Source organism: Diplotaxodon limnothrissa, linkage group LG20, assembly GCF_057381915.1.
Source record: "Diplotaxodon limnothrissa isolate DT_005_m linkage group LG20, D_limnothrissa_male_GT1.1, whole genome shotgun sequence".
In the NCBI taxonomy this organism is placed as follows: Eukaryota; Metazoa; Chordata; class Actinopteri; order Cichliformes; family Cichlidae; genus Diplotaxodon; species Diplotaxodon limnothrissa.
The window spans coordinates 31,499,722-31,523,606 of NC_140615.1; the positions used below are offsets into that span (position 1 = coordinate 31,499,722).

Genomic DNA, 23,885 nt, shown 5'->3' on the forward strand with positions numbered 1-23,885 from the left:
ATAAGTCAGAAAGAAACGTCCTGTATCCGTGCGCCTACTCATCATGAGGTTTGTGACCGGAATTACACACGGGCCACATAAAAAGCCCCCTTTCCCCACCCCGCCACCTAAAATCCTGGAATTCCTGACGACAAAGTTAGCGAACGTGTTTTTGTTTGCAGCTCCGCTACACGTCTAAAGCTGTAAGGATTACAAAAATCAGGATCAATAATCCTCTTGCCTGGGTTTCCCAAACTGCTTCTGCCAAACAATTGTATGCAAACTTTTCCTGTATTAATATATGCATTTGTTGTTTTTATAAAAATCAGATGGCTTTCTTTAAAGGGACCCAATTCTACAGCTCTACAAAGAGCACTTCTTCATAGAAACAGATGCTTCTGCGTGAACCTCACGGTATTCTTTTATGAGAGAATACTGATACACAGAATGAGAACACAAAAACTAAGGCTCTGTAAGCATCGTGTTTGATTTCCCTTCATCCTCTCAAATTTTCATTTTGTGCAGAGTTTTATCTGAAGCCTTTCATATCGTTTAATACATGAGGTCTGTAACCTCAGTAACAGTTCCAGTTGAAAAACAACTTTACAACAAGAACTCATCGTGCACATCGCCACTTATAACAGTTCCTCCCAGAAAGACAACTTTTCTGCTTTCTTAACTAGCCTTTAATTCCATGCTCTACTTTCTTTAAAGCAGCAGGCAAAAGAAATCATGTATGAGAAAGTACAAACCTTGGGAAAGATGTGGGTTGAACTTTTAAGCATTTAACAAAAGAACAGGATCCCATTTAGACTGAGTCAATCAGACATAAAGAGCTGGTGTACACAGGGCTATTGACATTGCTCAAACAGCCAAATCTCCCAAAGCTACTGCTAAATCAATGCAAATCTGTTTACTGCATTTACAAAGAGGGTATTTCGTGTGGTTTCTGGGAAGAAAAAACCCCAAAACAAACCCCACACACACACACATTAGTGGGGTTCAATGTCAGGAAAGATTATTTCACAGCTATGATTAAAGATGTTTTGACTAAGTCTATCTGACCTTCACACTAAAAATGCCCTCAAAGCATCACATAGCGAGTGTGAACACCAGGAAGAGCGGGGGTTATTAGCAATGTTTTCATGAGTAAAACTAATCATGGCTCTCTGAAATCTTTATTCCTGACAAGGGAAATATGGAAAGTTTTACAAAAGATTTAAAAACAAAACAAACAAAAAAAAAAAAAAAAAAACCTCTTCACTCACGACCGCGAAAGTCACATTCATCTCGTCTGGGACCTTCGATCACGTTTTCCTTTCGGCTGAAGGAACAAAACCGAGTTTGGGTAAAAACTGACCCTTTTAAAACAAACCGAGATGGACCAGATTTCAGTGTGAGCAGGGTGCCAAGTTCAACCCACTTATTTTACATGCTCTTATTTATATAACTGCTAGAGACAAGTTTCAATAAAAATTATATCCCAATAAGAGGTTTAATGAAAAACCTATAGCGTCATTCACTGAGAGAGGACAGTCCAGCTCAAGCTTCCAGCTCAGTGACCACATGACCTCTCCTAACCTAAGTACACTACAGTGTTTGGGTGTGGTCTATGGCCAAAAACAGCTCTACTGGTGTAACATACAAACTAGTGAGGAGTCAGTGGTTAAATGGCAGTTTCTGGGTCAAATAATGATCTTTGTGAGAAGATTCTCAAAGATATGAAGTCATTTGTACTACTTTGTTGTTGGTATGTTTAAAATGCACCAATAGTACATCAAGTAAACCCAAAGATGTTTAACCAGAGCTGAAGAATGACCTGTAATTGCATTCAGAGTTTCCCGTCTCTGGATTAATTGCCCCTTGTTGTACATGGACTGACTGTTTTTTGCATGTGTAAATCTAAGCCTGGAAAAAAAAAACATTACATCAGACAGTTTAATACAAAACAAACCCGTTTTAACCAATGCCTGGCCTTTTGCCATCATTCTGTCAGCAGCTGTGACCTTTTTATGCACCACATGGTGTGACTTTGAAAGCAGTAGGGCAGAATGCAAGTGAAACTCACCTGCATTTTGCCTAATGCTTTAATACAGCTGCTCCTTTTACACCATGTTAAACCGATCTGCTGCTGGAACACAGCAAAAAATGACTATTCTTTTGTTTTAATGCATCTGATCCTGAGTTATACACTTGCTGGTACACAACATTACATTACATACACTAATTCTTCATTTTTCGTAAACACTAAGTCTTGGATCCTGTTCCCTGTTAAACACAAATATTCCAACAATTTTGGCTAAACTTGTGGCCGGCTGCTGAAATATTACTTTCTACTGCCAAATGACAACTTTGAGGGAATCACTTAGAATATGTTGGTGGTTTTAATTTCAGTACGTGATGCTTGACTCGTCTTTGGTTTCTGGTTAAAAGGGAAGTTTGCGGGTGTTAAATAGTCTCCCTTTATGATTGTCTCACTCTTACCTACGTACAAAACATCCTGCGCATTTATTTGTTCACACTGTTACTCAGCTTTCAGTGACGTTGTGCATGACTCGTGTGTGGTGTGGTTTTTTCCCCCCTCCTTTTGTGGAAGCCGGTGTGTGTACGTGCCTTGCCTCATGTGTAAACCAGTCGGTGAGTAAAATGGTTGCGGTAACCTAAACCTACAGTCTTTCAGCTCCTCTCATTTAGTACAACGACTCCAGGAACTGGTGATCTGTGAATTGTGAAGCAAGAAAGGAGGAACATTTCAATATTTGGGGGAATACATTTCACCAGCTGGCTCCTGTTGTGCAATTTCACTCCTCCCATCATTTCCTCCCTCGGTAGTTTTATAAAAGTCTTAACCTGCAGAAAGAGAGTGCAGACTGGCACACAGCTCAGCAATATGAAGTACTAACGAACACAGACTGTGTGTGTGTGTGTGTGTGTGTGTGTGTGTGTGTGTGTGTGTGTGTGTGTGTGTGTGTGTGTGTGTGTGTGTGTGTGTGTGTGTGTGTGTGTGTGAGTGAGTGAGTGAATACACTTAGGTCCTTCTTTATCTGTCTCTCCGACTTTGTCTTTAGAAGAAAAGCAAAGAAATTCGATCTGAAAATCCCGCCCAACCTGAAAATCCACTTCTGTCTTTTTGTAAATATGTCTCAACAATCTCATGTATATGTAATTAAGCCCAAGGGGAGGCTGCTTTCCAATGAGCAGACTCATAGTTTAGTCGTGTTTGTACAAGGACTTTTTTCACAGGATAGCAGGAAACAGCCCATTAAAGATGCATTTACTGGAAATACTCTGAGTGCTTTAAATGATGAAGATGCCTGGACAGAACATGCAGCAGGACTTGCTAGTAGTAAACCTGGACCTAGTATGTTAAAGATCAGACAATCTGATCACATCTGACAATCGTGTTCTTACATGCGTGACAGTCGAGGAAGTCCTAGAAAGCAGCTCTGCAGATTTCCCTTTCTGCCAGGCCTGATGGGACATTGTTCTTACCCTACCCTCTAGTCCTGACAACTTCAGGATACCTAAATTTAAAGCTCTATTCCCAGCAGTGACAGAGGTGCCTAACTAGAAGAGACAGAAGACACTACCAGAAATAACACTGCTGTAACGTCCATCTTTTCAGATTTACAAAGACTTGTGAAGTTCAAGGTGATTCCTCTGCAGCCAAAAACAAATCTCGAACTGCTCAGCAGTATGGGTGGCACATTCATTTCAAACACACATGTATCTAAACATGCAATTAGCAAAATCTCTCCAAGCAGCACTGAGCTATAAGAATACACAGCTTAGAGGCAGCTTGAGATGACTATTCTGATGACCAGATTTGTTCCCTGATTATTCAACAAGCACAAACTTGATTTTTGTACAAAGTGTTGAGTTTAGCAAGCAACGAGCCACCAAGACATCGAGCCAGTGTCGATACTCAGTGCATGTTCATGTTAACGTCAAGTAAAGCTGCGTTTCTGGGTTTATTTTAGAAATTAGTTCTTTTCAACTAAAGTAGTGAGTTTGTGCAGATGAGCCTCATACATGCCAACTGAACCTTTGTCAGCTTTAGGAAATGCAGCTGAAGAGTTAAACGTACTTTTCATATCACTAGTTAGCGTCACTGATGGCCTTAAGACATCTCAGCCAGAATTAGACCCCAAATAAGATAAACAAACACCACATTAACATCTGGGCAATCCAGTGGAGAGCGCCAACTCCAGCCATTGTCATCAACACGTACTTATAACCCAAATGAGGTCACGTGATGCATGGGGTACTTCCGTGTGCATGTTACTGCTTTTTCCAGCTTAAGTGGAAGTTTCACCAATACACAGCCCACAGAAGATTTTTATAAGCCAGAATTTGGAAAATCCTGGCTTTATGTTGGAGTCAAGTGTTAAAATCGATGGTATTATCCTGATTTTTAAAAAGCTATACGAGTGTCACCTTTGAAACTCCCATTTCAAAAGTGCACTTTCACAGCCTCATGAAAGAGTCAGTTAAAACTTTGCAATGAAAAATTTCAGATATGTTGAAATACACGTAGATTTCTTTTGTATTATGAGCTGTTCAGTTCATTTTATTTACACTAAGCTTATGTATCGCCCATTGTAATCCCTACGTTTACCCAGTAAACCACAGCATGAACCCTTATGAGAGAGGTGAATTCAGTCATTAATACAATGTGTTCTTTTTCCATTAGGTTTTGAATGGGTTACAGTAGAACAAACATCTGCTTGATTTCCTTTTTCTTTTAAATGCAAAGGCACCCATTGAGTGCTCAGTGAGGGCTATTCAAGCTGTGAATGACTCAGAGTTTGAGTGGTAACGGATGGAGAGCATGTTTACTTTGGGCGAAAGACAGAGGCAGAACCAAGAAAGCGCCAATAAATGTTTAAACCAACAATGACAGATTAAATAAAAATAAAGTGCTCCAATAATTCTGTTTCACTGCCAGCATCCCTTGCTCTGCCTCAAAGCCAGGACACTACAGGGTCATCCAGATGAAGCCCCATTAGAGCCAAGTTATATAGGTCTATCTTAATAAACTATGTAATTAAATGTTGACTGCAAATTGTAGTCAACTTGACATATTGGTTTGACTATCTCAGTCTGCCTGCCATCAGATATGAAGTCTTTCAGGAAACTAAAACCTCAGCTGCAGTTTTGTTCTTCTGTCAGGTAGTGACAGACTTTTCCTGGTAGCTGAAATGAGTGACTTGTTCCAACGGTGGAATGGCATAAAAAGGGGGAAAGGGGAAGCCCCGTTTTTGAGGCCGTGCTGCATGCATATTAGGTTAATGGCTCATAATTAAAGGATAATAGGAAGTACATCAAATGTTTAAAATGATAAACTCTAAACTAGAATGAAAGATTTAACTGAGCTCCAGGACATGAGTTCAAATCATATCTGATTAGCACCATTTCTGCTGTTTACACAAAAACATAACATTTGCACCTGATACAAGGACGTGTTTCTATAAACACAAAGCAATCCAGTCTTTGCAACACCAGGTGTGGAGGTGTGTTGTATATTAGTGTAGCATCCTCGAGTAACACTTCAGGAAGCTACAGCCAGTGGCGTGTCTAGAAAATTTTTGTTGGGGGGGCCAGGTAGGGGCACAGATTTGGAGAAGGGTGGCAGATTTAATTGGCAGATAATGTTTAAAAAAAAAATTCTACCAACCCTTAACCATAATTCAATAACCCTATAAACCTAATAACCAAATGCACTTTTAACTCTTATTAGAATGAGATTTTAACCACTACGGTGCAAAGTTTTTAGATACTGCGTTGATAAAGTACAAGAGATACAATCAGTGCTTTGTCAGTGTTTACTCAGCATTCAAGGACAGCAATATTTGCATAGTATTTTTACTGACATATACTGCACATATGTTTTGGGCAAAAACATTTTTGAAAATTAAAATACGAACATCTGTAACAAACAATTGACAAATTAGCCAGTTCCAATGTAAAACTTTATCTGCCTGTTAAAAAAAGAAGATAATCTTCTCACAAACTGGTGTTTGATTTTGAAACAGGAAAAAAGTGGGGAAACAACTGAAAAGACTAACATTTGAATAAAACCTGAAAGCAAGTAAATACTTTCTATGCTGCCTTATGGTAAACTTTGGTAATATTGATAAAGAACAACACTGGCTGATGATAAAATACAGTCAGCTGGCATGGTGACACTGCCAGTATTAACCCGCAGGGCTGGACTGGGACAAAAAAATTGGGCATTTTTACTACAGACCGACCCACCAGGTATTAAAGCCATAAAGACTTTGACTGAAAACAAACCCTGTTGTGACAGTGATGTACAGTCTTGTTGGTATATGTATGATTTCTATACATTTTACGTCAGATAAAAACTTTGGTTGTAAGATTTAGATAATTATTTAATAAAAACTAGGTATTTTAAATGAGAATAAGAAAGAAAAGTATTTCTTTGTGCCCACCTTTCCCTGTTAATGCCCTACCTGGCCCCCTGGCAAAACTTTGCTAGACCCGCCCCTGCACAGTTACCAGCTGTCAGCTACATAAAAAAGGATCCTGGTGTTATTTGTCTCTCAGAAACAGTTCATAACTTCCCTTCAACTCATTCATGTCACCTAAAAGGTAAACCTGTTTCTCCATCACCTGTTCAGCTCTGATGATTCAGTAAGGACATCTCCTGGTTTCATCTTCATGTTTCCCTCTCACCACATATCTAAACAGACATCATGACCAGCAGCTTTACAGCTGTGGCTCCAGCAAACATCAGCTGATACTAGAAATTAATATTAAATACATTCTAACAACAGCTGATCAAGCTTAAACGTGCTGCTGTTGTTTAGCGCGACATCTGCTGGTTTCCTCTTTCTGGCGCAAAGTGGGCGATAAACAAGAGAGAAAAGCTGATCAGCTGATCATTGATCAGTTTCATGATTGAAGTAGCAACAGGAGAGGGAGGGGGAGAGAATGAGAGAAGAAGAGGCAGCTGTGCAGCATAAAGACAGAATAAATCCAGCTTTGTGTCTTTTTCCATTCTAGCTAAAGTCCGGGACAAACTGCGTCTCTTCTCAGCTCAATACGAAACGCATAATATTTTCTCTGATTGAGGGACCATTCCATTTTTTTAAGGAGCCGTTGGCAACTCTACTAACTAACCTTATGAATAAAATAAAGTTCACTATCAGTAACATCATAGCACCCACCCAGCTGTATAAAAACTCCGTCAAACTGGCTAGAACGCAGTATGAGTTATTGCAACTGACAGTAAAAAGTCAGCAACATGAAAATAAACTCCACCTAAACTTGGTTTATATCTGACCCAGATAGACTGCAGCTCATAACTTCTTACCTGAAGTTCAGTTCACCTGACACTCGGACTGGCGGCTGCTTCGGGTCTCTCCTCCTGCCTCCCCTTCCCTCATCCACCTGTTGCCTCTGTGGAAGCCCCGTCATAGCCACCACCAAACAACGGAGTTATTTCTACACATCGACCTGCATCTGGCCAATCCACCACCTCTCATTGTTCATGCCGTTACAAAAAAAATAAAAAATAAGTCAAATAATCCCGATGGCCAGTCCAGCTATGTTAACCTGCAACCAAATCTGCAGCTCCATACAGCAATGTTACGACTTAGATTATATCTTATAACTCATAACTCTTATGTTAGCTGCCCTCAGTAGCATACTGTCTGAAATATTCCACAGCTGCAATAATTCTTTAAGTGTTATTTTTTTCCTTGGTATTCTAATTTCACCGAAGTTTACTAAACTCAACAAACTTAATATTACTTACCGGGACATTTATTCTGTCCTCATTTTCTTTCACCGAAAAATTGTTTCCTGCAGTGCCATCTTTTGCGCTTGGCTCTCCTACCTTTGCTAACGTGATGCGCATAGCGCAGAAGCGATGCTGCATTCACTTACACTCGGATATCTGAGCGTCACCGTGAAAACATAATCGGACATTTGATATTTGATTGAATTTTATTGTTTTGCCTTTGGGGTGGCACCTGGGGTGGCCAGTCTGGTTTGGGGGGTGGCCTGTGCCCCCCCAGGCCACCCCGCTGGACACGCCATTGGCTACAGCTGAACATAACTAAAGCATACAGGAAGACTTTTTCTTGCAGCAGGTTATTAAAAGTAAGCTCTCAGTGTTTCGGAAGCTGTGCAGTAAGTTTGGCTGACTGGGTTTATCACAGAAGTCATTCCTCTAACGTCTTTGACCATGACCATTATATTAGGAGTGGTTCTGTAAGGAAGAATGGAAGGAATGTCCAAAATGTGGATTTAATGCTCATGACTATCAATTAAGGTGATAATTGATTGAACAAAAATCAATTTAGTAGTTTTTGATTCTAAAATTAAAATTACAACCTTAGTTTCAGCTTCTTATCTTAAAGCGTTAACAACACTTTTCTGCTTAATTCTGGTTTAGTGGCCACAATAAAAAGGTCTAAAAACAAACATCTTTGTGCATTTGTATAACACCTGACAACAAACCAATTTAAAAATAAATAAATAAAATTCTTAAGGACACGTCAAGGTTTTAGTTGTTGATGTTGACGGCTGGTCACTCACCTCCTGCATACATGACAGCCAGCATGATGGAGGAGATCCAGGACACTTGACTTGGTGTGGCATCAAAGATGACCTCAATGTCTTTGAAGAACACAGTGATGGATTTGGGGAAGGCGTAGGAGAAGCCAATGGAGATGAAGGCCCCCAACACCACCACCCAACCCCAGCCACCCTCAGGAGGGGTGTACCCTACTGGCCCGCCCACTGCTGCAGGCATATCTGCTCACGACAACTGGGATGACGATGGAAATTGTGTTTAAGGCTGTTCCTGGAGGACAGCGGAGCGTCACAGGATTAGAGGATGCAGCACAAACTGGAAGTAGAAGCTGTACCTGTGAAGGAAGCGAAGAGCAGGGAGTGTGTTAAAATCCAGAAAGATTGTGCAACAAGGTGATTGCGATACAGAAAATTCCTCAGAACTTATCTAAATTACTCCCACTTACAAGGCACCAAATCAAAGTACAGTCTTCATAATACTAGACCTGTCATACTAATACAAAGACATTTACTATTTTTAAAACTTTTAATATTCTGACAAATCTCAGGTGATCTGGTCTTCCTCAAAAGGAATTAAAAGTCACCAAGGATACTGCAACCACACGTGTATGCAGGGTCGTCCCCCAAAGGTGGATTTCTCAGCCAGGAAAAACCCTGCTCGTCATAGCAGGAAGAGTGCTGGTGTGACTAACAACACATCTTAGCTGAGTTGTGCCAGTAAGACACAAAAGTGCCGCAGGGGTGTATAATGCTAGAAACCTGCAACTGAAGCTTCAGAATGAAAATTAATACTCTAAGGCCAAGGGACTCGCAAGCCAGTCGACTGACAGCCTAATGGACAGATGGATAGATCAGGGGACATCATGCCAAAGCCACCACCCTTTTGAAGCCCCGATATATGACATTCTCAATTCCCAAAGAACACCTGCCAACGTTTTATTCTTTCTCAGCCATCGTTTTAATTGGGTACAAAGGTAAACGCCAAATGTCTTCATACATGTTGCCATTTGGTGACCTGGTGAATTACTTTATCGATATAAAATTCCACAGCATTATAAACGTTGGCACCATTGGGTCTGATGAAACGCCAACAGCTCAGCTGGCAATCATTAGTCATGTCGAAATTCAAGACCTGAAGGACCATTGATCAACTGGTGAAAACCAAGTTTTAAAAAAACAATGAACAAGGCCAGGGTGTGGCGTACTCCGTTTTATTGTTATCTAAGATAAGATGGCGTAAGTAGTTAGCTTTGGCCTGTTCTTTGTTGGTCTCCCTACAGTCAGAGTTTATGTTTTGCACAGAAATTAAGAAGAGAGGTTCAATCTATTCCCTGCTCCATGATGTAAATTAGCCTTTCTAGGTGAAGTGCTTAATGTCCACTTGCACAGACAGCAAGCAGGAATCATGAAGCTCTTATCTTATTTCTCTTCTGATGAAACTCAATTGCCCGGTAACTGTGCCATTTAAAACATTCCTGTTCGTGTTCAGTTCTTGAGAAACACTCCTCCCTTTGAAATGGAAGAAATCGGAAACGTAACAACCTTTATTTAAAAAAAAAAAAAAAAAAAAAAAGTTGTTGCATCAGACTCATTTCATGGCAGAGAAAGCCAAACACAGAAGCTATTTAGTGAACTTAGTGTAAAAAAAAAAATAAAAAAAATAACCAGCAGCCCCAAAAGAATTACTGTTCGCTTCAATCACATCTCAAAACCTGCTCGTCCAAAGCAGCTTGCAACCCAGATAGCTGTCATGTTTCCTGTTAAACTCACTGTAAGGTTTTCATTAAGTGTTTGGCACATTTACAGCTGGAAATTCCTGATCTGCTTCTATGAATGCAACCATCTAAATGTCCCCTTTCCAATTTAGGTCACACACAGACAACTGAGCTATTTATAGCTGGCTCTGACATCATCTCTGCTACTGTTTGGTTTTGCTTTACCTTAAATGGACTTTAGAACACACCTTTATTAACCAAAAATAGACTGAAGGGACACTATAGCTCTATACTGATGCTATTTAAAGCAGAGTCATAGAGAAGCTCCCACTCAAATCACTTAAACCAATTTTTAGTGCACTGAATAAGAGGACTGTGTTCTGGGTAGAGCTGGGCGATATGAGATTTTTTCATATCACGATATGTTTTTTTCATTTCAGGCGATAACGATATCTATCACGATATAAGCCAAATAACTATATTTGTAAGATTTAAATGTGCCGTTGCTCACAAGTAAAATGTGAAATAATCAGCAGCTTGTTTTTATTTAAATATTTATTTCCCATAATAAGTTCAACAGGGTAGATGTACTTAAGGAACATGAGACTTTTTCAGATAAATAAAGGCAAATATTGCAAACTACACAAAAGGCAGCCGCTAAAGCATTTAAGTTTCAAAATAGGACAAACGAAACAGACTAAATTGTCAATTCCACTTAGAAACAAAATATTAATTCTAAAAATAAATCTTAGTTTGTTTTACAGAAGAACAGACAAAACTGACTAACTTTTGTCAACATCAAATAAACTGAGAACTAAAAGGAAATTCTCAATCTCTCCTTGTTGTATAGCTGAGCTTTTCAAACAGTTTTAACAGTTACTTTAGTCTGACAAAAGCCGAATGACGAATTAGCGCTTCCAGTCAGAGACTGAGGCTACGTCCACACGTACACGGGTATTTTTGAAAACGGAGATTTTCCGTTTTCGTTTTAAAAAATAATCCCGTCCACACATAAAGGCAGAAATGAAGGAAAACGCTGCTATGAACATGCCAAAGCAGCAGGTGGCGCTAGATTCCCAACCGTGCAGAAATGTTGGCCAATCAGAAGTCTAGAAGCCTCTGTGGGAAAAAGTAAACAAAGCTGGGGCATAGAAGCAGAACCGAGTCGTATGTGTGGACGGACAGTAACTGTGTGTATATGTAAGCATTTAAACACTGCAGAGAGTAGAATTAACAGTATTGTAGAAATTCATTTCACCGAAACAATAACGTGGCGCACAGTGTGACGCATGCACCAGTTTATTGTATTTCCAGACTTGCTTTCGGCACAATTTACAGTGCACGCTACTCTGTTTTTTGTCAGACTTGAAATAGCCGAAATACCTTCACACTACGGAACTTCTATGGCTCTTCCGTTTGACAATCTCTCCGGCATTGGAACCATCATCTGTTTTCTCTTCGGTCACGCTCGGTTGATTTTTCTAGTCGGCACACTCATTTCCTCCATTACGAGCTGGCTCCATTACCCGCTGGCTGCTTCCCAAACAAACACACGTGCGGCTTGGCACTTGTGCTGTAAGTAACAAGTCACGCGACGTGACGCTGCGGCTGTGATTGGTTCGGCTCTGCGCTACTTAATTTGGATTGGCTGACCTTTTTTTTTTTTTTTTTTTTTTTTGAGGACAAGAGCTGCGAGGTCTATCGCGATAGCTTAATTTCTCTATCGAGTAAAAGTTATATCGCGATACATATCGTTATCGTTCTATCGCCCAGCTCTAGTTCTGGGAAACTTCAAGAGCATCCAGCCAGTCTTTCAGTAAGAAATGAACAGCCAGGAGTCAAGTTCTCCAACACAGCATTTAGCCTTGATCATGTTGTAAACAACCATGCTCCACCAATCATTACAGATGTAGAGTGACTGGTTAACCCAGCCCCATGCTCACAGCACATCCCCACAGCTCTCACTGTTCACTCTTCTCTCACATGCTGAAACTTGTGCAGCCATTACCTCTGCCTGTGTTGGACAGAAGGGAACTAAGTTACTAGGCTAAAGACTGCATCAGCCAAATTTAAAGCACAGACTCGTGTCATTTGAACTTTTTGCTTATTTGGCTTTTATAATGAGCTTTCAGTTTCTCCAAGGTCCATCAGTCAAACAATGCTGTTTGGTCTGGGTCTAAACAGAGCGCGTTGTGTGTGACGTCTTCTTTTGCGCATGCGGCCGCTTTGAGGGTTCACACTAGAGCGCGTTTGCTGTTGCATTTTATTTGTAGAGTGAACAAGCAGACAAAAAAAAGAAAAAAAAAAGAAAGAATCAGATTTGATCAAAAAATTGGAATTGAGCATTAAGACCTGCAGTATGAACGTAGCCTAAATCTTGTCCTAAAGTTCATGCCTCTTGTATTGGTAGTCTAAGGCTCCATAAGCTCAGAGTTCAGACCCTATGAAGGACTGATTAAGGCATATTGAATCACTCCTAACTGTTACTTTCACTGCAATTTATTCCTAGATTTTAACTTGTATTTTTTATAAAAGTCGGGTTTTGTCATTTTGGAGCTTATGAGCCAGATCATTTCCATAAAATCGGGCTGGGATTCACAAAAGGCCCTGGGTAAAGATGTACCAATTTATGGGTAAACCTACTCACTTCAGTGTTCATGTTGCCATTACTTTCCTCTAACCCAGGGGTAGGCAACTCCAGGCCTCGAGTGCCAGTGTCCTGGAGGTTTTAGATTTGTCCATGATCCATCACAGCTGATTTAAAGGGCTAAGTGACGCCTCAGCATTTCTTGAAGCTCTCCAGAGGCCTGGTAATGAACTAATCATTTGATTCAGGTGTGTTAACCCAGGGTGCAATCTAAAACCTGCAGGACACCGGCACTCGAGGCCTGGAGTTGCCTACCCCTGCTCTAACCTAATTACAATGTACCAAGAGCTGCTGCTGTCATATGGGAAAGTGGCAGCTAGTGGCAATTCACCCTCACTACTCCAACTAGTACAACCTGTGGTTGAGGGAGTTGATAAAATTGAAAGGAGCAGACGTACGACAATTCCCATCAAGAGAGAAAGCCGGTGAGAACCTTGTTCACATTCAGCACACAGAGTGAATAAAAGACAATTATCAGCCTGCATCATAGTAATGTGACTCAGTCTTTGTTCTTCAAAATTCAACTGCTTTAGAGCCACTTTAACGACTGACAACATTTAACAGCAATAGGCTAGTAATTAGCCAACTACGCAAATGTAACAGAGCTCTGCAGTAGGGCTGCCACAAACGATTATTTTGATAGTCGACTAGTCACCGATTATTTTTGCGATTAGTCGACTAATCAGATCATGCATCCATTGGACGTACAACTTATTGCACCAGCAGCATCTGCTCTTATATAACTATCATTAGCTTACAGCTTTAAGTGTTTAAGGTGCTAACTAAAAATAAAGACAAGATGATAGTTTATTACATTTTAATGAAATCTGCAGATTGTTTCGGTGAAGTTTAATAAACTCCTTGCTATCTAAAATATAACAGGACACCGGAGTAAACTCTCGAGCATCTCACACTTCTGATAATCAGCCGTCTGCTTGACATTTATTCAGCTGTGTAAAAACTTTAATCTCAGCCAAACCGATTTACTCAGGAACAAATAAAATACTAAAAAAAAGCCGAACAATAACATTTTTAAGTTATCTAAGTGACTCATATATCATGTTTAACCTGAGTAGCGAAAGACGGCGGTGGGTTTGAAAACGATTTGCCCAGAGTCCGGTGTTCTCACGGCTCTAGTGAGCCTTGCCCCCGGCTAGCCATCGAGCTAGTGGGTAACAGACGTCTCCGAAAACGTCAGAGCGCTTTTGAAAATATGTGGTGTCTTGATAAACTGAGCAGATATTTGAGGTTTACACAGCTACATTCCCGCCTGGAAATATGCTAAACGTTTATTTTGTGACCCAGAAAGAGTAATAAGAGTAATATTAAAACTAACTAGCTGCCGCCATTGTTGGAAACTGAGCTGGGCTGCGCTATGAATTCTGGGACACTGCTTCTTCTTCTTCGGGGTTTAACGGCAGCTGGCATCCTTGTACATGCAGTGCTGCCATCTTCTGTTTCAGTCCGTTATTACACTCTTAAATCCTACTACTTATTCCTGCGTCTTTTGGGATCTTACAAAGCTTCAAACGAGGCGTCAACTATTAAATCAGTCGTCGACGATTTTGATAGTCGACGTAATCGTGACTAGTCGACTAATCGTGGCAGCCCTACTCTGCAGTACAAGATTTCTTCCTGTTTAAAAAAAAAAAGTTTTTCCTTCCCACTGTCACCAAGTGCTGGCTCAAAACACGTTTAATTGTTTGGCTTTTCTCTGTATTATTGTAAGGTCCATCTTACAATATAAATCACCTTGAATCAGAATACTTCATTAATTCCTAAGGAAATTAGGAAGAGACTGCTATTGTGTAAATAAAGTTGAATTTTGTTTTGCTACCTATGAAGTGCACTTATGACAGATAATTGGGCCCACTGCCTTTGAAATACAGCAGGCCTTCTATGCAAAGTCATTGCTTATAGGAAAAGATTTTGCTGCAGGTATTCAAGTTCCAGCTGGGCTTCAAGTCCACTGGCGAGAACCCTGCGCTTATGAATAAACACGCGAGCTGGTTGCCGATACACGTGTATAGCAAGTATGCTTCAGCACCATTTCAAGTATTCAAGCACCCAGGAGGAAGACCAGCAGGTAAGGTTGAGAGAGCTTACCACATCCCAGTTGGTCTGCACTTTGCAGAGTGCCAACACGCGGTGTATTTCATCATATGGGTTTAACAGACCTATTATGTTACTACTCATACTAAAAGTGGTCTGTGCAATGAGCATGTGTCACCATTCCTGAAAAGGAAGGGATGACACTGAGGTCATCTCCATCCAGTTTTACCTGCATAAAAATAATGTGACCTTTTGAGATATTATATGGCTATTATATCGACTAGTCACGATTACGTCGACTATCAAAATCGTCGACGACTGATTTAATAGTCGACGCGTCGTTTGAAACTTTGTACGATCACAAAAGACGCAGGAATAAGTGGCAGGATTTAAGAGTGTAATAACGGACTGAAACAGAAGATGGCAGCATTGCATGTACAAGGATGTCAGCTACCGTTAAACCCCGAAGAAGAAGAAGAAGAAGCAGCTGTGTCCCAGAATTCATAGCGCGGCCCAGCGCAGTTTCCAACAATGGCGGCAGCTAGTTAGTTTTAATGTTACTCTTATTATTCTTTCTGGGTCACAAAATAAACGTTTAACATATTTTCAGGCGAGAATGTAGCTGTGTAAACTTCAAATATCTGCTCAGTTTATCAGGACACCACATATTTTCAAAAGCGCTCCGACGTTTTCGGAGACGTCTGTTACCCGCTAGCTCGTTAGCGAGCCGGGGGCTAGGCTCACTAGCGCTGTGAGAACACCGGACTCCCCGCAAATCGTTTTCAAACCCACCGCTGTCTTTCGCTACTCAGGTTAAATATATATGAGTCACTTAGATAACTTAAAATGTTATTGTTTGGCTTTTTTTTTTAGTATTTTATTTGTTCCTGAGTAAATCAGTTTGTCTGAGATTAAAGTTATCGTTTTTACACAGCTGAATAAACGTCAAGCAGACAGCTGATTATCAGAAGTGTGAGATGCTCCAGAATATACTCCAGTGTCCTGTTATATTCTAGATAGCAAGGAGTTTATTAAACTTCACCGAAACAATCTGCAAATTTCATTAAAATGTAATAAACTATCATCTTGTCTTTATTTTTAGTTAGCACAGACCTTAAACACTTAAAGCTGTAAGCTAATGATAGTTATATAAGAGCAGATGCTGCTGATGCAATAAGCTGTAGTTTTACGTCTAATGGATGATGATCTGATTAGTCGACTAATCGCAAAAATAATCGGTGACTAGTCGACTATCAAAATAATCGTTTGTGGCAGCCCTACTCACCATGTTCCTTTACACTTGTTGGGAAGGTTTTACTACACTTAAACATAATCAGTTCTTGGAAGACTAGCCTCTTTTTAAGTACATATTTCCTTCCCTCTCGCTTATGAATTAAAATCCAGTAGAGTTCATTTAACGCTGAAATGTCATTAAAACACTGACAGATGCCAAAAGTCAGGGTCTTAAAACTGATCGGGATCTGTGAATCTTTATTATACCTATGAGTAAATCAATACTTACACAATGCGTTGATTTTTCTATTCACGGAAACAAAGTGAAATAGTTGCACAGCTGCAATTTGATAACTGGAAAAACAGATCAAAACACAGGATGTTACAATAAGCCATGTTCCCTTTTTTAATGCCTTCAAGCATGAATGAAAGATGTCGCAGATCAGGAGAGCAATATCTGCAATTCAGTCTTTGGTAACTGAAGCTAATAAAAAGAAGCTTTTTAAAGCAAGTTAATCTGTATTTTGTTCTTTGTACTGTACATAGCCTTGCGTGACCGTGGGTTACCTTATGTACTTGGGACAGAAAGGTCATCAGAGGCCAGATCTGGCTTGAACACGCCAGCTTCTCAATTACACTTGGAAAGGGAACAGCTTATAACAACATATAATGTTTCTTTCTGCATACTGGATCCCATTTTAGCACCATACTAACCATACCAAGACTAAGACACATTACTTTCAATTTCTCCAGGAAATGTGATATTTTCTGAACAGTGATGCTCTGTAGACCAACAGCAAGCTAAGCAAACTTTGAATAATTTGGTCCATGCAAAACAGTTGCCCCATTACAAACTTTGTTTGTATCATATACAAATAGCCTTGACTGTTACTAGCCTTAATTGTAGTAATCAACCTCATTACTGCTCTGTGTCTTCAGAGTGTTTGATATGGGTGTAAACTTCCTGACAGGAAACTAAAAAGAATGTGTTTTTTAAACTACCCCTTTTTCATTAGTAGTATAGTATAGTAGGGCTGCACGGTTTGCATAAAATGAGAATCACGATTTTTTGGCTTAGAATTGAGATCACGATTCTCTCACGATTTTCCTTTCCAGTATAAATATTTATTGCACTTATTAACTGCACATCAACTTCGTAACAGTTGAGACTGAACATAAAAACAATAAATAAACATAAAAACAACAAATGTCTCACGTTTTGTTGTTGCCGTAAAATGTTGTACTGCTTGAAATTCCGTCTCCACCGTTGCTCGACGCTGCGTGTATAGAGCAGGTAGTGCAACAATAGTTGCGGGGCGGCACTGTGTAGCGTTTGTCTAGGGTGTTGATCATTCTCCTAAATCCCTCGTTTTGCACAGTGTTGATGGGAGCCATATCTTTGGTCAGGTGATAAGTGATAGCCTCCGTAATTTCTTTGTGCCTGCGGGAGTTCGACGTGTATAGGGAAGCGCTGTATAAGGTTCCCGTTATTGATGTTTGGGTGGTTGACCGGGACGGATTTTCTCCTGTCACTTTCTCGTCATCCCTGACGTGCTCTCCGTTGTTTTTTCCCTGCTAATTTTAGCATCACACGGCACAGCTTCTGTATCACGTGGTATAAGGCTTGTCATTTGTTGAGCAGGAAGAGTGAGCGCTTGATTTCATGCAGATTACGTCCCGGATCAAAATGCGGTTAGGGCTGCCACGATTAGTCGACTAGTCACGATTATGTCGACTATTAAAATCGTCGACGACTAATTTAATAGTCGACGCATCGTTTGAAGCTTTGTAAGATCACAAAGGACGCAGGAATGAGTAGTAGGATTTAAGGGTGTAATAACGGACTGAAACAGAAGATGGCAGCACTGCATGTACAAGGATGCCAGCTGCCGTTAAACCCCGAAGAAGAAGAAGCTGTGTCCCAGAATTCATAGCGCAGCCCAGCGCAGTTGTCAACAATGGCGGCAGCTAGTTAGTTTTAACTTTACTCTTATTATTCTTTCTGGGTCACAAAATAAACGTTTAACATATTTTCAGGCGAGAATGTAGCTGTGTAAACCTCAAATATCTGCTCAGTTTATCAAGACACCACATATTTTCAAAGGCTCTCCAACGTTTTCGGAGGCGTCTGTTACCCACTAGCTCGTTAGCTAGGCGGGGGCAAGGCTAACTAGAGCCGTGAGAACACCGGACTCCCGGCAAATCGTTTTCAAACCCACCACTGTCTTTCGCTACTCAGGTTAAACATGATATATAAGTCACTTAGATAACTTAAAATGTTATTGTTTGGCTTTCTTTAGTATTTTATTTGTTCCTGAGTAAATCGGTTTGGCTAAGATTAAAGTTATAGTTTTTGCACAGCTAAATAAACTTCAAGCAGACAGCTGATCATCAGAAGTTTGAGACGCTGGATAATATACTCCGGTGTCCTGTTATATTTTAGAAAGCAAGGAGTTTATTAAACTTCACCGAAACAATCTGCAAATTTCATTAAAAATTAATAAACTACCATCTTGTCTTTATTTTTAGTTAGCACAAACACTTCAAGCTGTAAGCTAATGATAGTTATACAAGACCAGATGCTGCTGGTGCAATAAGCTGTACGCCGTACGTCCAATGGATGATGATCTGATTAGTCGACTAATCGCAAAAATAATCGGTGACTAGTCGACTATCAAAATAATCGTTTGTGGCAGCCCTAAATGCGGTACAATCGTCGTCTTTTTTTTTCTATTTTTATAATCGTTGTCATTTGGAAATGAGATCGCACATAAGTATGAATCGAGATAGCGATTTTCTAACGATTAATCGTGCAGCCCTATAGTATAGTATAATAATAACAACAGATTGGATTTATATAGCGCTTTTCAAGGCACCCAAAGCGCTTTACAATGCCACTATTCATTCACTCTCGCATTCACACACTGGTGGAGGCAAGCTACGGTTGTAGCCACAGCTGCCCTGGGGCAGACTGATAGAAGCGAGGCTGCCATATCGGCCCCCAGTAGGCAGTAGGGTAAAGTGTCTTGCCCAAGGACACAACAACCAGGACAGAGAGCCTGGGGATCGAACCGGCGACCTTCCAGTTACAGATGCGCTTCCCATACATGAATCAAAAAAAGCTGCTCGAGGTGAATCTTGCATGCTCTTACCGAAAGATTCCCAGAAAACAAGTACACTGTACCGTGGGATGTTCTGTCAACCAAAAAGGACTACACACAAAAATCAGTTAGAAAAAAGAAAAAGCTACTACATAGTAGTGCACATCAAAGGCCTTGAGTAAAAAATAAAGACCTAAAGCTGCCTGGAGAAGTTACTGTGAGAGCTACCCATCTTATGATGGCTCCAAGTTTGTTTAAGGGTACCTGGAAACCAAAAATCCCTTCAGAAAGAAGAGATTTCTCTTTTTTTCCAGTTTTATCCACTTCAAAAGATTCCTGGACCTGAATTGGAGGACACAAGATTGTTTGTTGGATTGTGTAGAATTATCTGACAATGACATGGATGAAGGTTATGCCAGTGGATCTTATTCCTAAGCAAAACTGGGTTTTTTTTGTTTATTTGTTTTTGTAGGCATTCCAGACGTGTTTCTGCAGATATGAATACAGGTGGGCATTGAAACGTTTGGTTTGCACTTCTGTGTACCTCTGCTGCCCTACAGCACAAGTGCAAATGTGCAGTGTGCGAATAAGAGGCTTGCTACAAAAACAAATTCTCACTTCATGTATTGCAAAAACCCAACTACATGTGCATCACCGGTTAGAAACGTTCGTTTTATACGTCACAGACCAAACCAGCATCAGATATCATGTCACCCAGACAGAAAGAAGTGAGATGTGAAGTTTACGGACTGCTGTTAATGTGAAACAGGCTTCACCAGTGGGAACGGAATAATGCTACCTTTTCCCCTGAGGTCCTACTGAGCTGTGCTGAAGCCCAGTTAGGTGTTTGTGTGCGCCAGTAAAGCAGGACAGGTCCTGAAGGAACCATCAATGAGGCCATTCATCCCCACTAACAACGCTTCTCTCAGAGTGTAGAGGGGATGGGGTTACCTGAAATCCAACAGACTGAGAATAAATAAGTGGGTACAGCAAGTGAAAGGTTACAAAAGTCTGACAATAAATCAAACTGAGGCTGGATTTATACAATGTGCCCTTGTACTGAGATTAATGACCAACCTTTAGAGGGTTCGACTGCAGGACAAACACTATCAGCACTGAGATTAAAAATACCAGGCCTACTTAATTTCCCAAATGAAAGACAAGATACTGCAGCCACTCACTGAAATCTGGTGACAGGAAGCAAGGGAAGGAAGAGAGAGAAGAGGGTTAACCAGGGAGGAGTGAGTGTGCAATTTTACAGCATCATGATGACTCAGGACTTCCTTAACCCCATGACTGAACATAAGACAACGGGAGGAGTGAGTGTGCAATTTTACAGCATCATGATGACTCAGGACTTCCTTAACCCCATGACTGAACATAAGACAACGTAAGTTTTGAACTCTCACTTTCGATTGGATTTTAATATCTTGGAACAGCAGAAAAATTACTTTAGATGACACAAGATGATCTTTTCAGTTAAGACTTGTTTTTATATAAACCAACTGAACCCATTTTTCTGATCATTACACCAAACAATATTACTAGTCAAAATAACTGCAGTGTGATGTTTACCAGCTTGCAGTGATTAGCACTTAAACCCCACTGCTGTTAATGTGGCCCCATTGTGCATTTCAGAAACTCACGTACACATAAATCCTTATACTCTTGCATGCAAAGCCTGTGCATGTACACATGCACGTAGGCCTGATCGAGGACAATCAGCTGCCACACGCAAATGTTCTAGCCTGGAGTCCAGCGATGCTCACGTAAAGCTCGTGCAGGTGTAAATGCACGTACTCAAACCATGACCAGTGTCAAATACTATTATAGCATTCAGATACTCGCATTACAGGATTCCTCTTTGTTGTGGAGTATCTGCTTAACTGACCCGTTTATTGGAGAAAATAAAATATGGATTTTTTCTAAGGCCAAGTTTTAAATATTTAAACAGGACTTTTTATTTATTCAAACAAGCTGAAAGGCCAAAATTACAGATTTGGATTATTAGATGGAGGGAAAATGTTTTCCCTCCCATCTGATCACTTAATCGCTTATCATTAATTGGGGTGAATTAATAATTCATCCATTTGGATAAGGGAATTACGGGTGTGGCTGCTGTGACTGACAGGTTACCTGACACACCTGACCTGCAGTCACTAAACTGGACCTTTCCACTGCATTTATGTAGTCACTGTGACACCTTTTTAAAATATTATCCCACTTGCTTTACATAAGTCATTTGCACGCATGAACTATGTCCATGTCAGGAGAATCACTTGAGGACATTGTCAAACTTGTGGTTTCTAACATGTGGAGAACTTGTCACGTGCAGGCAGGCAGACTTGCCTTTCACCACATGAAAACAGTTTGTCCCCTCCATCATGTGGTGCTGCTTGGGTTAAGGGAACAGGAAGACGATCCGGTGTGAATTCCCTATACAATTACCTGCTCAACTTTCATATGGACTAATTACACAGACTCTGTATCTCATTGTACAACTGTATAGTGACAATAAAGGCATTCTATTCTATTCTATGGGGGAGATGACATGGTCAAGACTATTTAAAGTCCAACCTGACAAATTAAGAGATTTCTGTTCTCACGTCCTGCTGCTCTGGTTAATGTCTATAAGGTTGAGAGCTGTGGTGCCAGTGTAAAATAGCTCAAAGCTATAAATGAGAGTACCACACTACATTTACTATCTATTGCTCCAAAAGATCCGCCTAAACCAACCCAGGTTGATTCAGGTGATAGATACTGGGTGTCTTCTCGAACCAAAACAATGCAGTCTGTAACCAACGACTTCTGGTATTAACACACTGGATACCTGCCAACAATCACAAAGACAAAGATGCACTTGAGTGTTGCAGTTTTTGAAATTTGGCTGTCATATCCTCAGAATTGATCAGTCCTAACAATAAAGATTACCTGCAACAAAGATTTAATAATGAAGTACTGCTGACTACGTGCTCACCTTACCGGCAATACCTGAGTGCTAGAACATGTCTGTAACACAAAAACCACACTGGGAAGACCTGGAAATCTTCCAATAAATGCTATGTGTGTTTTTAAACAGGAATACAACCAAGAAAGAAAGTGAACAAGTGAACTTGTTTTAATAAGGTGTTCAGTGGGAAGATATATTTGAGCTCCGGGTCCACAAAGTCAAATTTAGTATCATTTTTGGCCCCCCACAGATAAGAGAACTCACAGCTGGAGCAAAGTGTTAGTTTAATATTTAGTGCAAATGATTAACTTTGGGCTTATGAAATGTCCGGTTAAAGCTGTGGGCTTGCGTACATAGTTGAAGAGGGGAATCTGTGACACCCATGGTGCATTTTGGCAACGAACTTTTAACCACATTAATTTGATTTCAAATGTACCTACTGGGCTCATTTCCAGTTGCACAAGGAGAACAGTATATCACTATTATTAAGTCTAATCAGCAAACAGGTTTAAGCAGGACCTGTTCTGCTGGTTTCAAGCTCCATATTTTATTCTTGTGCCTCTATTAAAAATAACTGCACAATTCAAAGTAATCCTTATTTATCTTAAACTGTGCCTTGGTGCAGCCACTCAGTCTGAAACTAGCCATTTTAGCTTGTAGGCTTTGTATAAATGGTAATAATGTTAGTGAACTCCTGTTGTGAAACCTCAAGCCGAGGCCCTTCACAATGGGATGTTAACACCTTGGTGTTTTGAAACTGGAAGTAACAAAAGTGCACAATTGTAGAGTAACAACTTTGCTAGCCCCGCCCTAAAGCGTACCCATGTTCTTGATTTCCATTGAAATAGGGACTGTTGTTTACAAAATAAACCTGGAATGTACATCCATTTACAGACCTTCTTAAGGCCACTCTCCCTGTCAGCTGAAACAAAACATACGAACAGCAGGTGGTAAATGTGCTTAAAAAAAAATAAAATAAAATTAAAAAATTAAAAATAAAAAAAGCTGAAAAGTCTATGTAGTATCTACACTTTCTCCTCCAATGGTGGATATATTTCTGTGAGAAATTTTAATCTAGTACTGTGACAATTATTCACAGTAAATAATCATTCTGACTAGTGTGGATAGTACTTACAGGAAGTTTAAATGTTAAATATGAGCAGACACTCAGATTTCAACTTTAAGATATCTTCCTTTCAAAATATAGAAGGGACTTAAAAAAACCAAAAAAAAAAAAAAACCTGTTTCAATAACTTCTGTCAGCTACAAATTGTGTTTTCCTGAAACCCAGGGGGAGATGTTCAGCTGTTTAACTGTCAGTCCACTAGGGAGGCCAGAGTTCAGAGGACAGCCACCAGCACTCAGTAGCTACAAAGAAACATAAATCCAGTGCAGTGTTTATCCTTGTAGGGGTCACCTTGTCACCGCAAGTGGAAAATGACACAGCAATCACTCATTTTATGCACCACAGCTTGAGAACATGCCCTGGTTACACACCTATTAATAAACAGTTCTGGCTGTTTGGGGACAATAAGGGTTGCATGGGATCCCTTTGCGTGTGGCTGTCATGCGATCTTTCCATTCACCCGTGACCCTGAGAGGGTCAGCATGTGAAACTCATTGAGTGAGATAACACGTTCGCC

General features: G+C 40.3%; 1 protein-coding gene across 1 annotated transcript in view; it reads right to left on the minus strand.

The window, feature by feature from the left end:
• The window catches only part of LOC146611218 (monocarboxylate transporter 1-like), a 32,678-nt gene that overhangs the window by 6,744 nt on the left and 2,049 nt on the right, over nt 1–23,885 (minus strand). Inside the window, exon 2 of the mRNA XM_085344168.1 lies at nt 8,548–8,879. Within this exon, the coding sequence (XP_085200294.1) occupies nt 8,548–8,764 (217 nt within the window). The 5' untranslated portion in view covers nt 8,765–8,879. The remainder of the gene's footprint in view (nt 1–8,547; nt 8,880–23,885) is intronic.